Source organism: Anabas testudineus, chromosome 12 (genome assembly GCF_900324465.2).
Source record: "Anabas testudineus chromosome 12, fAnaTes1.2, whole genome shotgun sequence".
Classification (NCBI taxonomy): Eukaryota; Metazoa; Chordata; class Actinopteri; order Anabantiformes; family Anabantidae; genus Anabas; species Anabas testudineus.
Genome location: NC_046621.1, coordinates 6,337,770 through 6,352,306, shown reverse-complemented (window position 1 = coordinate 6,352,306; position 14,537 = coordinate 6,337,770). Strand labels below are relative to the sequence as shown.

The following is a 14,537-nucleotide window of genomic DNA, read 5'->3' as shown; positions in this document are numbered from 1 at the left end:
TCTGAATCTTGACTCTTAGCCCCTAAATCTGAGGAGCTGCATATATAACTGCTGTAATTACATAGCCTATACAGTTTTCTTTTTAGACAAAACCCTGAAATTAAAGTTGACAGTCTACACTTACACTAAAATAGATTTTGAATTTCATTTCAGATCTGCTGTGATGACGCACAGTGGCAGAAGAAAGAGGTAACACCTGCTCTAAGCAGAAGAGCTGTGATGTTATAGAGATTTAATTATTGAGTTGTAATGATGGTGGCAGTTACTGAAGCAGCAGCAGTTGTAAAGTGAGAACAGACCTATGAATTTTAAGAAGTTTACCATTCATGCACACAGAGATGCATATGGCAAATGTGGGTAAATTTAAATATCAGTGTCATTGGGTTATTACTCAACTACAGCCTGGGTGATGGCTTCTGAATTTTGGTGTTCACATAACGGTTTAATTTAAGCAGTAAAATAACAACTCACAAGAACCCATAAGTTGTCTTACACCATATTTGATATACTACTTCAAAGTTTATCAGTGAATATGATTTCTTAAATATAGATTTGTGTTGAATCAAAACTTGTTTGAGAAGAGTGTCTTTTTAGACAAATCTCTCATGTTTTTTGTTTCCTTGCTCTGGCTTTGGAAGTCAACATAGCAAAACAATAAAGGATTTTTTTTTTTTTACTAAAAAGGCTAACATAGCAGTTGTTTGATACATTAGTGTGCACTTGTGTAGCTACGTTAATAGAGTAAAAAAATTACTTACAATCTTGTTATTTCTGATACAGATTGCTCAAGTGTCATATTATGCAGGCTAATTTTAAACAGAAATAGGACTAAATGTACCTGGAGACAGGTATGAAAACCTACTTTCAGTATGGACAAAGAATACATGTTTCAAAGTACATTGAGGCATGTGTGTCAGTTCACTTATTGCTTACTGTTATCAATAAGCTAACTATTTATATTGTTATGAATAAAATAGAAAACATTTTGAATGGTTATTATATGCTATATTTTTGTATAATTATTACTAGTTTCATCAATTCTCTTTGTTGAGTTTATCTCATTACTTCAACATATTTAAAGAAAAGTATTGAAACACTTCATTTCCCAGAGATCTCAGCGACTGTCGCGCTGAGGTCACCAAGATGCTACACGTGAGTAGGGTACGCTTTTATTAACAACCAGCGTACACCGACACCCGCCCGGCTCGGCGGAGGGAGCGGTGAATATTAAAACGGGGTTCGCCGGTGAGGCCGCCCGTTGACCTAACGCACCTCCAGCTGTTACTAAGTGAACACGGAGCCGTGAAGGTGAGGATGACAGACGAGCTAAGTGTATTAGAAACATGTGTGGTGTTAGTCACCTTCACAGAGAAAAGTAACGGTATTAAGCTGCTGACATCCATGTGAACGTGTCTGTATTAAATATGCGTTATGATTTTCTGTATGCCTTGTAACGTTGGTAACGTTAGTATGGCAGGTTTCTCTAAAACTTCAGTGGCTAACAGCTAGTTAAGGCTAACTTCACTCCACCTCAGTTCAAAGCTCAATTACACCGGGAACTTAAACCTTCACCCGAGGCGTGTACAGGTAACTCAGGTTAAGTTAAACTATTTTCTCATACACAAATATAAATATATATGAATATATCGAAATATATCTATTTATATTAGCGTAGCATTAGCTTAAATAAGTAAATGTTAGTGTTAGCAGTACGTTAATGTGCCAACTAGCTAGCTATTTTTTTCACTTTTTCAGTGACAGTGATAACATCAGACAGCGGTTTGTACAAAGTACAAAGTACCAGATACTTGTTTTCCTATTTGCATTTTGTACAAACCGTGGTGGATTAGCTAGCTAGTGGTAGTCGCCACTAACAGAACTATTGTTGTTCTTCATAGGCACTCCACAGAATTTAATGTCATCACTTTTTCCTTTAAAATACCACTTCTCAACAAATGTTTTCCACGTAGATCCTTATTAAACCTCTCAACATCTGGTGCAGGACTCATTGAAAGCCCCACTTCGTTTACTTCTCTTTTATTATGGCTATTTACAGTACTGTCTGTGTGTTTGCCATCACTATCATATTGCAGATTGAATTTAAGACCAGTCTGATGGCTTTCAGATGGTGTTGTATGATGGTTTTTCATTATTTTTTATTAATTGTCTTTAAAACTAAAAAGAAGTAAATCACAGCAATATACACTCAATAACCTGTAATGATGAAATAAGTTAAAATATGTTTTTAGATTAGTTTTGCTTGAAAAATGGCTTAAACAATCAATTGTTAGCATAGTTACACCTGATTTTCTTTTTCAGATGGTCTAAAAATGAGCTGGCTTAATCATTTCAGCCCAAATATGCTGTGACATATAGGCTTAGGCAAATGTGAGTTATTGCTTATAATACACAGTGGAATTGATGCACTGTTACTAGAATTAGGCTCTAATTGCCTAGTAGCATAATGATGATGTGTAAAACCATAATCTGCTGTGAAGCATCATTTTCTTTGAGGTTACAGGGTCATGGATTAATAAAAGACTGAAGAGCTGACAAAATACAGACAAGGGAGGTGTCACAGCTCTGTCCACAGGACATTCTGTTTTAATAGCCTTTATAGGTTGGACAACACTCACTTTCCTTCTATTGATAATTTTTACTAAAAATGTGTAAACCAAACTAAATATGTGCAATAACCATTTTACCAACAGCTGTCAAAACAAAAGTGTGATGAGGAGATAGTACCTACTATCTAACTTCTGACTCCAGCTTCTTTAGATATTAATGTAACATTTTTTGTGTCTATAGGTTGTGGACTGTTGGTCAGACAAACTAAGCATTTTTATTATATAACCCAGAGCTCCTGGGAAGTATAATGGTTTAATCATTTGATCATTTGCAAACCAATCAACTAATCAACAAGTTACGAGTGCAACATAAATGGTGGTTCACTCATTGCTACTCATATTAATATCTGAACATTTAATTGCAATCAAAGTAAATTGTTTTTTACTCAATTGTAGGGTTTATTAAGCTATTTTAATTTGCAATTCAAGTAGAATTGGAGGCTGCTACTGTTGAAATCATCATTACTTGCAGCCATAATATGACATGTCAAAACCTGTAGCTGCATTATTATGGAGTTATTAGATATGTAACATCCCACATTACCCACTAGCCCATCATCCAGTAACACATAATTTGCAGTAAATCTCCTTTAACCACTGCTACTGGTGGTGCATTATACTTAAATGTGTTGCTTATTTTCTACCTTACAGTCCTTTCATCATGGCACTGGCTGGGGTAAGAGTGATTGAGTTGGCAGGTCTGGCTCCAGCACCGTTCTGTGGCATGATCCTGGCAGACTTCGGAGCCAAGGTGATTCGAGTGGATCGGACCAAGTTTGCCACAGCTGTAGACACACAGGCCCGGGGCAAACAATCTGTGGCCATCAACCTGAAGTCCACTGAGGGTGTAGCTTTGCTCAGGAAGCTCTGTGTCCAGTCCGATGTGGTCCTTGAGCCCTATCGTAAAGGTCAGACCAATGGCGCTAAATAAAGCAAAAAGTAAAAGTCCTGCATTTGAAATTCGACTTAGAGGTAAGGTAAGTGTGGAGTGGAAAATAAATGTTTGATGACTTACTTTTTTCCAGGTGTGATGGAGAAGCTGGGTCTTGGTCCAAAGGAGCTGTTAAAGGAAAATCCTTGTTTGATCTATGCTCGGTTGACAGGGTATGGACAGAGTGGACCTTATGCCACTGCAGCTGGGCATGACATCAACTACCTCGCCATTTCAGGTAATAAAATATAGTGTTTATGGGGGGAGAATTTGTTTTTCTTCTCTGTTCTTGCATTTTGTGTTCATCTAAGTGCATCTATGTTTTTTTTTTCATGGTCTTGGGAGATTTTGAAAGAAATAGTTGAATTTCTGCATGTTATCAGCACATGCTGACTTTGTTCAGGATTAGACTTCCACATGATTTCATTTTCTTGTGCACCTGTGACAGGCGTGGATTAGATAACGCACAGTGTGACCTTGGGGACAAATGTTGAGATTCAATTTATAATAAACTCTGTGCTTACTTTGTGCAGAATTCAACCTTCAGATAAGACATAATAAAACCTTGACAATCGACTTATCCATCCTTTAACATTTGCACGTAACTAAAAACTAAAATAATCTAGACTCTGAGATTTCCAATCAACTTTTCTTGGCTGAGGAGGCAAAACACTCAGTTCAAGTGACAGCCTAATTAATGTTCACATCCTGTACCTACTCCCTGATGTGCAGCATAATATATGAAATATGGATTAAATGTATGTGGCACATATATAGTATTAAGATAATAAAAATTTGAGACAGAATGAATCAAAGTTTTACTGGGTGATTGATTATTACGATTAATGTCCACACTGTTGGTTCCCATTGCTTGTGGTTGCACAGTGGCATTAAAAAGTCATGTCTCTACACTCCTGTACAGTCTATGGCTGAAAACAGTCATGGCTACAGAGAGCCTGTTAATTAGTGAAATGCCAAACTTTTTAATGTAAGCCAGGAACAAGGTCCGAGTGCTAAAAATGAGAAGTACGCCACCTGCTGTGTTTGACAAAACAATGGCTGATACATACAGTGTACAGTTGATGTACCAACTTATAGATACCACTGGGTGGTGATACAGATATCCCAAACACATTGTGGTAACATGGGGGTGTACATTATTAAAATTCATAAAAAAAACAACAACTTGGAAAGTCTTTTTAAGTTGCACTTACTTTAATATAGCTCTCACAAATGAATTAATTAATACAGATTTAAGTTTTTTCAAAGATCATTCTCTTTTACTGTCATTCAGATAGATGTAATATAATAATATCACTAATATTCTTTTAAGAAACACTTCGATGCTTGATTAAAACACTCCCAGCTCATTAATCTGCACATCTGTGTTTTATGGCACAAAATAAGAACCTAACCATGCCTGAAAAGAAATTCAAAGGAGCTGAAGCAAAAATGCCCCCTCACTCACCAACATCAGCAATTAAGTAAGAATATTAAATATTCAGGGTGAATGTATGGTGGGAATAACTAACAATAAATAGGTTATTTTATTTTTATAGCAATGTATTGTATGGATTGTACTGCCCACACAGATCAAAGTAGAGAGGCTGAAGAGAACATTTTTTTGAAACATTAGCTTCAGTGGGTATGTCTCTTTAATTGGCACTCACAGAAGGCAAGAGAAAAGAAAAAGTGGAAATATGACTTCTGAGGAAGCTGATATAACTGTCCAGTATTTTCTTCAAGGCTTTTTGCAATGATGATAACAGTAGTAGAACTATCAAGAAGCCATGTGCAAATGTTAGATTCTAGTTGTTCAGAGAAAGCAAAATTTTTTCCGTCAAAAATGAAATCTTTGAAGGTGTTATGTGCATATAGCTATAACAATGAATACATTTAAGAATGTGTCTGTTGGCAGGGGGCTGATAACATTTCTGGTTTGATTTTTAGTGTGAGTCCCAGATTCCTTGACTTTGATCATTTTCCTTGGCTGCGGACTGGCTGGTTATCTATTGTTTGTCCAACTGTGTTGAGTCTTTGTCTTTTCTTAATTTTTGTCACAGGGCTTTTATCCCGGCTGGGTCGCAGTGGAGAGAAACCCTACGCTCCATTAAACCTGTTAGCAGATTTTGCAGGTGGTGGTCTTACCTGTGCCCTGGGGATAGTTCTAGCACTGCTGGAGAGGACAAGGTCAGGGAAAGGACAGGTCATTGATACTAGCATGGTAAGCATATTGCCAATCTCCTCTAAGCATGTTCTTTGCCACTAACCACTCAGCCTTCTGTTTGGAAAGAAGACAGGGAAAAAAATTAAGTCATTTTCATAAATTTGCATTTAATATTTTTTCATTGGTGCCAAGGTAACTTTTTTCAAGGTTACGTTTATTGTCTGCCTTAAGAGAAATTGTCTGGGATTAAGGGACACTGCTGCACTAACATAAAACCGTCACAATAAAAACACATTAAATTAGTTAAACACATGTACAGACCCTGGCTTAAATTAGTCACAAGCACTCACACTGACACAAACACATATACACACAAACACACATCTAAGAGCATCCCACAAACACATCACACATTTAGGCAGTTGGCAGACGCTATTATCCAAAGACATCGCTCTTAACATGCTCAGACACAGCATCAACGTCTGGACAATTATCTCAGTGTCTCCCTACCCTCCCGTCTGTCAACGAGGAGCTGCTCATTAACGGGTTTAACTGCCAAAGGGACAAATCTTTTTAACAACTGTGGGTCTCTATACTGTACCATCTTTCACAGCCAACACAAGCAAATGATGATGAGATGTTTTGTAAAAAAATGCAGCCAGAGATTGTTCTGAGTCAGTGTTGGGCAACATTCAGGCTGATGACAGCCCTGCAACAAACATTCAGCATGTTTGGATTGCTGTGAGTGTATTGACACAAGTTCTGCAGAGAAGATATATAAGGCGAGTGTGATGGTGCACTGCACTGTGGCAAACCTTGAGTTAGAATCTGCTTTTAGTGGGATAAGTGATCAGTTGGATAGCCCTTAGCAAAGTTTTTTGAAAAGCACATCAAAGTCTCCAACCCGTGCTGTGCCTCACTTACAGAGTCTGTAATGGAGCCAGGAGGTTAGAAAGCAGAACTGCTCTAATGAACTCCTGCTGAATTTGGGAAACTCCAAAAATCCTCAAATAAAAAAGCATGTAATTATAATAAAGTGTATATTTATTTATGTTTGTCATAGGACACACTCAGCTGTGTGACTTGATGCTACCAGCATTAATGCAATATTTAGTTTTTAGATTGTGGAACTGTGGTTTTTGATTAGCTGTGTTACCACATTGAAGAGATACTGCAGCAATTTAGTACTGTATGTCACCATAAAGTTGAGAGACTGTGCTACGACAGATTCTTTTTTATTATTAATATTATTTTAGTCATTTTATACAGCTCAGTACAATGTTGATGATTTTCACATTTTAATCTGTCAGAGTTTCTTTAGCCAGTTTCCAGCTGTCCTGATATTTATCTACTTACAATGACAACCTCTAATTCTCTAATGGGATTAGTAAGAAAGAAGAGAGGATGATGTTGAGATGCTTGGGAAAATCATGATGTGCAAGTGACAGACTTTAAGAAGAACAGTCAAAAAGAAAACACCAGAGGACAGAATCTGCTTAAATTGAATCTGCAATATGATTCTTAAAAACATCCTACAATTTGCATAATGGAACTCATGCCTGTTAAATGCCCTCATCCTTCAAACTCGATGTCCTCAGAGTATAAAGCACTTGACTGTAAAAGCTAACTCAAGAAAACCCTCAAGACGTCATAATCAGTACACTAATCGGCATTGTTTGTGTATTTTTATGTATTGATATTTTGTTGTGTTAAATGCAGATAATTAATGTGCAGTTTTTAATAATTTAATACATTTTGCCTACAATTATCAGATATGTTGTTCACTCCTCTACACAGATACAGTGTTAAACAGTTCACCTGCGAAGTGGCTGTCCCACTCTGAACTCTCCTATAGGCTATAGGAGTCATGTTATGATGACTTTGTTGATCATCTGTAATGTAAACACATCAGATGGTCACACAGATGGATAAAAGTATCTATCCTGGTCATAATTCATTTAAAAAATCTGTGGAACCATGGGCCACAGATCATCTTTGTCATTTTTAGTCAGTTACACTGGGCACAATTGATGATGCACCAGCCTCTGGTACATAATTAGTTGTTGCTAATATACAACACCAGGACAGATTACAGAATTAAGTCACGCTGCTCCGCCTTGCACCGCCCTCCATTTTCATCACTCATATTTATTTTCATCACTAATAGTTTTGTTGTTTTTTTGAGTCAGGTAATTTTGAGTCAGTTTTAAAATGTTTACAGCCTGTCATCTTACTCTGTGTACATTTATGCAGCTTAAACAGAACAATGAATTGACGGATAATTCGATTTATGTTTAGGGCCCATCAGAATTATCCGACTCCCCCTGACTTCCAGCTCAGTAGTCCTCAGGACGACTAAACTTACCTTTATATGTAAAACTGCAGAAGTCTCCCTTTAAAGCATCATAGGTGGTCATGACCATTTTTTTATTCATTTATTTTTTAAAGCTAACTGTTAAATTGAATTTTTATTTTATTAGATTAGTAATTGTTGAATCTGGACAGTGTTTACTGTAATAAACACACAAATACTTCTTGTTATTCATGTCTGTGGTATTTGTAAGCTATAGTATATGCAGCCTATTTCCATACAGCCATGTAAATAATTCATATATCTATTTTGACTCAAGCAATTATTATTTTCAGTTGTGTTGTGTGTTTATTCTACTTTACATCATTGCCTGGCCTGTGTTTACTATGGTGAAAGCTCAGGAGATTAGAGTGTTTCTCTCACAGTGTTTTGCTGCTGGTTTAATATTTTCATGCTGTGTTTCACTCACAGTCACAGTAGACTTGTGTGCAATCACACATAAACATACATACATTACCCACCAGAGATGTTCTTTTCCTAGTTTTTATTGTTTTTGTTTTTTTAATTAAAGCTATATGAAAAGATAGTTTGATAGAAAGTCCTGTCCATTAAAGCTGCAGCAGAAGAATGAGTCTTGCCATATTGCCATATTAAATACAAGTCAACAAGGGCTGCAACAAAGTGTCTTATGTATTTGTTTTAAAAGTAAAAACATATTTCAAATATGCAAAGTTTGAACATTCAAAATCAGATTTTGCTTACACTTTTCATTTTGTGACATGTACTCCAGGTATTGAGGAAAATATTAAATACTTCAACATTTAAAAAATTTAACAATTTGTAATAAATGGAAACTTAAATCTGCATTTCAGTGAAAGGACATGCTTCATCGTGATGTTACAGAAACACCTGGTTTGGCTAGCGCTGTGTGTCAGTGGAACACCATATAATTGTGATGATTCCTCAGTGCCCACGCAGAAGCCAGATACAATCAAGGCAGTATGCCATCTAAAACTATCAACCGTGACACATCAGGCTGTGCCCATTCAGTCAAAATCATGTTGTCAGTGACATTATTGCAATCCATTCAACCATCCATTTTCAATAACTCCTTATCCTTCCAAGGTTTGCGTGGGCTGGAACCTATACCAGCATTCACTGCAGTGGGTAGTCTAACACAAGGCTGGCACTCGCATATTTACACAAAATTTCACACCTGTGGACAATTTAGAAGCAATTTACTGTCAGATTTCTATGAAATGACCGCATGAAGTGCTGTCTTAATTTTAAGAGAGGACTTTTGTTTTTAATGAGTAGTTTGCCACTTGAATCTTGGCATGAGACACCAGTCAGCAAAGAGAATGATGATACAAAGCAGAGTATGGATGAGTTTTTTAATGCATGCTCTCTGTTCATTGTCTTGTATTTCTTTGTAATTCATAAATACATATTTTATGACCAGAGACTTTCAAAAGGAGAACACACATTCAGAGAATCGCCTGATTGCTTTACCACAGACTCCAAATTTCATGCATAAGTCTTGGTTTTGGCATTGAATTATTGTGAATGTGCTGAAGCCCTGACCAGTGACAGAACTGTCTTACGTCTTTTTTGATTTGTCCATGATGACTCACAGAGCAGCGGTATGGTACAAAGTAGTGGAACAGTGTTAGAAAATACACAATACACTGTGTTACTTCTTTAAATATTCTAACTTCCTTTGTTGAGCCTCTGTTATTGTTTGCTCATATAAATGACATTTGAGAGGCAGCACAGACTTCATTAGAGGTTACACTGACTGAATTGATTGCAATCAGCAATAATAGAAGTGACAGTGGGCATCCCTGCTGCAGCCTCTTTCATGCACTGTACATGATGCGGATGACAGTATGAAGGTGGCTGATTACATCTGACCAGTGAAATTCAGTGGTATATTTTATTCAGCAGTAGCAACACACATACACATATGAATCCTAAACAAATCAGCAATACAGGCTGCTGATGTTTTATACAGTAAATGCCAGGAAAGTACCCTTTTGTGTAGAGCTTTATAAGCTTAGATGAAAAGTACTATTCAAAAAGAAATTATTTTTTATGACATTGCAGTAAACAGGAATGGCATTTCACCCTCTCTGTGTGTTTCCTACGCAGGTAAGGTTTTACTAGGCTGATACGCTGACACTGATACTTAGAGACCTACAGCTGAACTATGAGATGCTATAATATTATAGACTGAACAAATATACTATAGTTTAATCCACTCTCATTGCATGAATGAATAAATAAAAATCTAAGTGACTTACAGAGGTACCACAGATCTTGTCAGCATTCTGCTTTATCTTATTTTTGCCTTTATAGTTGACATAAAGCTGGAATAATATAAAAGGTTTATAACATAAACTCTGAGCTTATGTTCTCAATTTCCTCTCACTTCCTGTCCTCAGGTGGAAGGAGCAGCATATGTGGGTTCATTTATATGGAAATCACGTCGTATTGGTTTGTGGGACCATCCTAAAGGAGAGAACATGTTGGACAGTGGAGCGCCCTTCTATGACACTTACCAGACTTCAGATGGAAAGTACATGGCTGTGGGTGCCATAGAACCACAGTTCTACAGACAACTACTAAAAGGTTTGTATTAAGCAACATTTTTGAAGAAGAAATAAACCTTTAAGACAGTGGTCAGCCGTGTCACATATGTGCGGTTGTCTCAACTCCCAAACCCCAGGGAAAACTGTGGCACACTGAGGGCATAGTGTTAAATGAAAAACAACCAACCTGTGAAAGTCACAGCACAGAAATGAAGTCACATGTTTAATCAGAGAATATGTTTACATGCACTGTTTTAACCTGGCTACTGTAAATTCACATGTAGTATGAATGCAGCACATTGGTAATAGGATGTCTCTACTACATTGGAGTTATTCTGGAAGCATGGCTAACAGGTTTTAACTTCGTAGCTATTGATGATGTTGCTTCCTGGCTTTTTGTCTGTTCGAGGAGACTGACAGTGCACTGTCTTCTTTTATCCACCCACTCCACTGAGCTACTTTCCCTGTTTGCACTCTTTCTTCGTGCACATAGGTACAAATCATTGTTTTTCAGGGAATCGGGTTTCTTGAATCTGCTACCTTGCTAACGATAAGCAGTGTCTCAGTTACATGACAGTAAAGAAATGAGCTTAAATTAGCTTAGAGACTTGTGCCATAAGCAAGCACTGTTAGATTTTTTTATGTGCACACAGAACTCATGAGAGTGAGTTGTTCACCATTGATGTTGTGATGGTACTCACATAGTATAAGACCTTATTGACAATAGCTCATCTACACTAACCAACACATTGTGGTTAAATATTCCTTCAAAGTTCCTTTGTGAGATATTTGCTGCTGATTCGCTAATAAAATATTGTATCCACATAATTTCCATGACAACCTGCATGAACTATTTCTGTGACTTCTAGGTGTACTGAACCATTGTCTGTGAGAGCAAGTACTCTAAGGACATGTGAACAAAACCTGTCAAACCTCACATTTAATAATCATTATTGCTTTTCCTTCTAAAAATGTTTAATTTTAAAATTAAAAAATTTAGTTGAGACCCAAGGGGTGTCTTTGTGACATGTACCAACAATCTATCCAAAATAAATAAACGGGGAATAATCCTGACAGTTTCCTGTCTAGGAAAATGAGACAAATCAGAACAGATCCAGTGATTATCTGGTATTGATGGTCTCTATATGATTTGCCTACAAAAAGCTTAGTGTTTTGACATGTGGTTACACATTTCTCCTCAGCACAGGAGGTTTTACATCCAGGATGTAATAATGGAACCAATAAACTCAACAAGAAACCTCTGGCCCACAATATAATGACAACCAATAGCATTATAACATGTATCACTGTTTTTAAGAGGTAATTGTGTGTTACTTTAGGTTTTTAAATGTACATTTAAATGTTACGAGACAGCAAGGATTGGTAATACAGGGGACACACAGAGTGTTTTTTTTAGTGGTGGTTGAGATGGAGTGAAAAAAAAAATTTAATTTGAAAGATGTGGTCACTAAAAGCATTTAGTGTCAAAGTACTAGTGCAAAGTGTTATGTCCATACTGTTTGTTGACTGTAAAGACATAGAGGAAAAAGAAACTCAACAAAAACTTAAACAAAAGCAACTTTCATTAACTTAACACCACAAATGTGGTCTGAGTACGGCTCAATGAGTCATTAATAATAGATTTAATTACAGGAGAACAATCATGATTTGTGAAAAACAAAGAAAAAATGTTTAAGTATTATCACTAGTATCATTTTCCTGTTAAACTCTTGTTTACCCCATAGGCTTAGAGCTGGATGATAAGGAATTGCCAGAGCAGATGAGTGTCAGTGACTGGCCAGAGCTCAGAAGAATCTTCACAAAGTGTTTTGCCTCAAAAACCCAGGAAGATTGGTCCAGGATTTTTGATGGGACTGATGCCTGTGTTACACCTGTGCTGTCTTTTGAGCAGGTGAGCTCACACCCACATAACCAGGAAAGAGCTTCTTTCATCAAGGACTCCAGTGGGGAAGAAAGTCCCCGGCCAGCCCCAGTTCTCTCTCGGACTCCTGCAGAGCCTTGTCTTGCCTCTGATCCTGTTATTGGAGAACACACAGTTGAGGTCCTAGAAGAGTACGGCTTTACATCAGCAGAGATAAACCAAATGCTAGCAGCAGGGGTCGTAGAGTGTAATGCTGTTAAGGCAAAGTTGTAGAGGAGCACAAGTGAAAAGCCTGTTTGGGCTACATTCTCTCCATTTTTAACATTAATAACCTTTAGCAGAACAAAATAAAAAAGGCCCAGCTGAACGCAGAGCTATTTCAGACCAGCCACTCAAATCACGTCAGATAACTGGTTAAAATCAAATTAAAATGAAAAGAACTAAAAGGAAATGCACTTTCTTTTCATAAGCTGGGAAATCAAACGTCGGCGTAAAGAAAAAACTGGTGAGAGAGCATGAAATATTTCTCCATCTCACTCTCATTCGTTCTCCCAGACGCGAGGTACAGGATGTGTTTCAGAACAAGTAGAGTCGACTTACAGTGGTGCTTGAATGTTTTAGACTTTTCTGTTTGTGCATAAATATTTAACATTGGATGATTTTCCTCCATAAATGAATGAAAATGTGTAATTTTTTCTTCACCTGGGTTCCCCTCATCTAGTTTTAGGTTATATTTATGCAGAAATAGAGAAGACTCTCAAGAGCTCACAAACTTTAACATTCTAGTACATTTGAATAGCTGCCTTTTCTTTCTTAGTGCCACTGCTGCACTAAAAGAATTTACAGCTTCACAGTTCAAAAGTTTGGGGCCACTTACAAATTCTTCTTTCTTTCCACAAAAACAAACATGCTTTCAGCTATGCTAGCATAAGTTCAAATGTTTTTTCCTATGATTCAATCGATAAACCTGCACTAGCAAACACAACATGCTATTTAAACACAGGACTAATGTTGGCTGATGTTGGTTGATTATGGGTCTCTTCATACCTTTGTAGAAATTCTATTAAAAAACGGTTTCCATCTAGTCATTTACAACATCAAAAAGTTGATGAGTTCATCAATTTTCCATTATTTTAATGGACAAAAAGAAATAACTTTTCTATTCAAAAAACAGAAAGTTTCTAAATGACTGCAAACTCTTGAATGGTACTGTATGGCTCAGTGATACCCACTGGCAACATTTCAGAGATATTTCACATCTGTCAACTAAATCAAGGATTGCTGCATCTGCATTAGGCATCTGTTTAGTTTCATCCAAGTTTGTCTGTTCTGTAGGAGGCGTGTCACTACTGCTGGTTTCACAAAGCTCTGAAAATGTACAAATGTGAGTTTCAGCAAAAATGTCCTTAAAGTATGATTTTAATAATGAATAATTAATTAATGATCTAATTTCTGTTCATCTGGTTCATGTCAATGTAATAACTAAATATTGTATACTCAACTGCCCTTTTATTAGGTACACCTGCACTAATGCAATCTAATGTAATCCAATACAGCAGCTCAGGTTATAATCTCAGCAGGTGATAATTCTACTATGGAGTTGTCCTGAGGTGCGTTGTGTTAACAGGTGTTTCTAATGTTTTGGGCCTAATAAAGTTGGCAGTGAGTGTACATATTATTTTTGAGATGCTGCTTAAGAGTACTGAAAAATATAGTAGTAAAATTTTATTTTAGACTACATCCTCCTTTCATAGCTTTACTATGAATACATTGATTTCAGTGAATTTATTAAACAAGTTTTACAAAGCCTTGGTGAACCCATGTTTACTTTAATATGGCTCTGTCATCACGCTTGTCATTTTAAATGTCAGTGGAGACAGCTCATGTCGATATAAACCATCACAGCACCACTGCTGTCATTACCCATTGTATTTCTGTTGATTTTGTTTGGTTGTGATGATTGTGAAATAATGATTTTTATCTGCGTCGCTGCAGGGTGGGAATGACAGCCTGATTAATACGTGGTCT

At 36.9% G+C, this 14,537-nt stretch overlaps 1 protein-coding gene across 5 annotated transcripts; it reads left to right on the top strand.

Moving 5' to 3' along the window:
• Positions 1–1,209: 1,209 nt before the first annotated feature.
• On the top strand, positions 1,210–14,180 carry amacr (alpha-methylacyl-CoA racemase). 5 transcript variants are annotated; one of them, XM_026355477.1, is made up of 7 exons: positions 1,315–1,587; positions 1,971–2,010; positions 3,279–3,535; positions 3,653–3,796; positions 5,622–5,782; positions 10,481–10,667; positions 12,373–14,180. In XM_026355477.1, exons 3-7 carry the CDS (start codon positions 3,289–3,291, stop codon positions 12,780–12,782), a joined length of 1,149 nt encoding a protein of 382 aa, XP_026211262.1. In that variant the 5' UTR covers positions 1,315–1,587; positions 1,971–2,010; positions 3,279–3,288; the 3' UTR covers positions 12,783–14,180. The 5 variants fall into 5 exon arrangements, with proteins under 5 accessions (XP_026211265.1, XP_026211262.1, XP_026211263.1 ...); XM_026355478.1 differs by having other exon boundaries at positions 1,899–2,010; XM_026355480.1 differs by lacking the exons at positions 1,315–1,587; positions 1,971–2,010 and adding an exon at positions 1,210–1,308.
• The last annotated feature ends 357 nt before the right edge of the window (positions 14,181–14,537 follow it).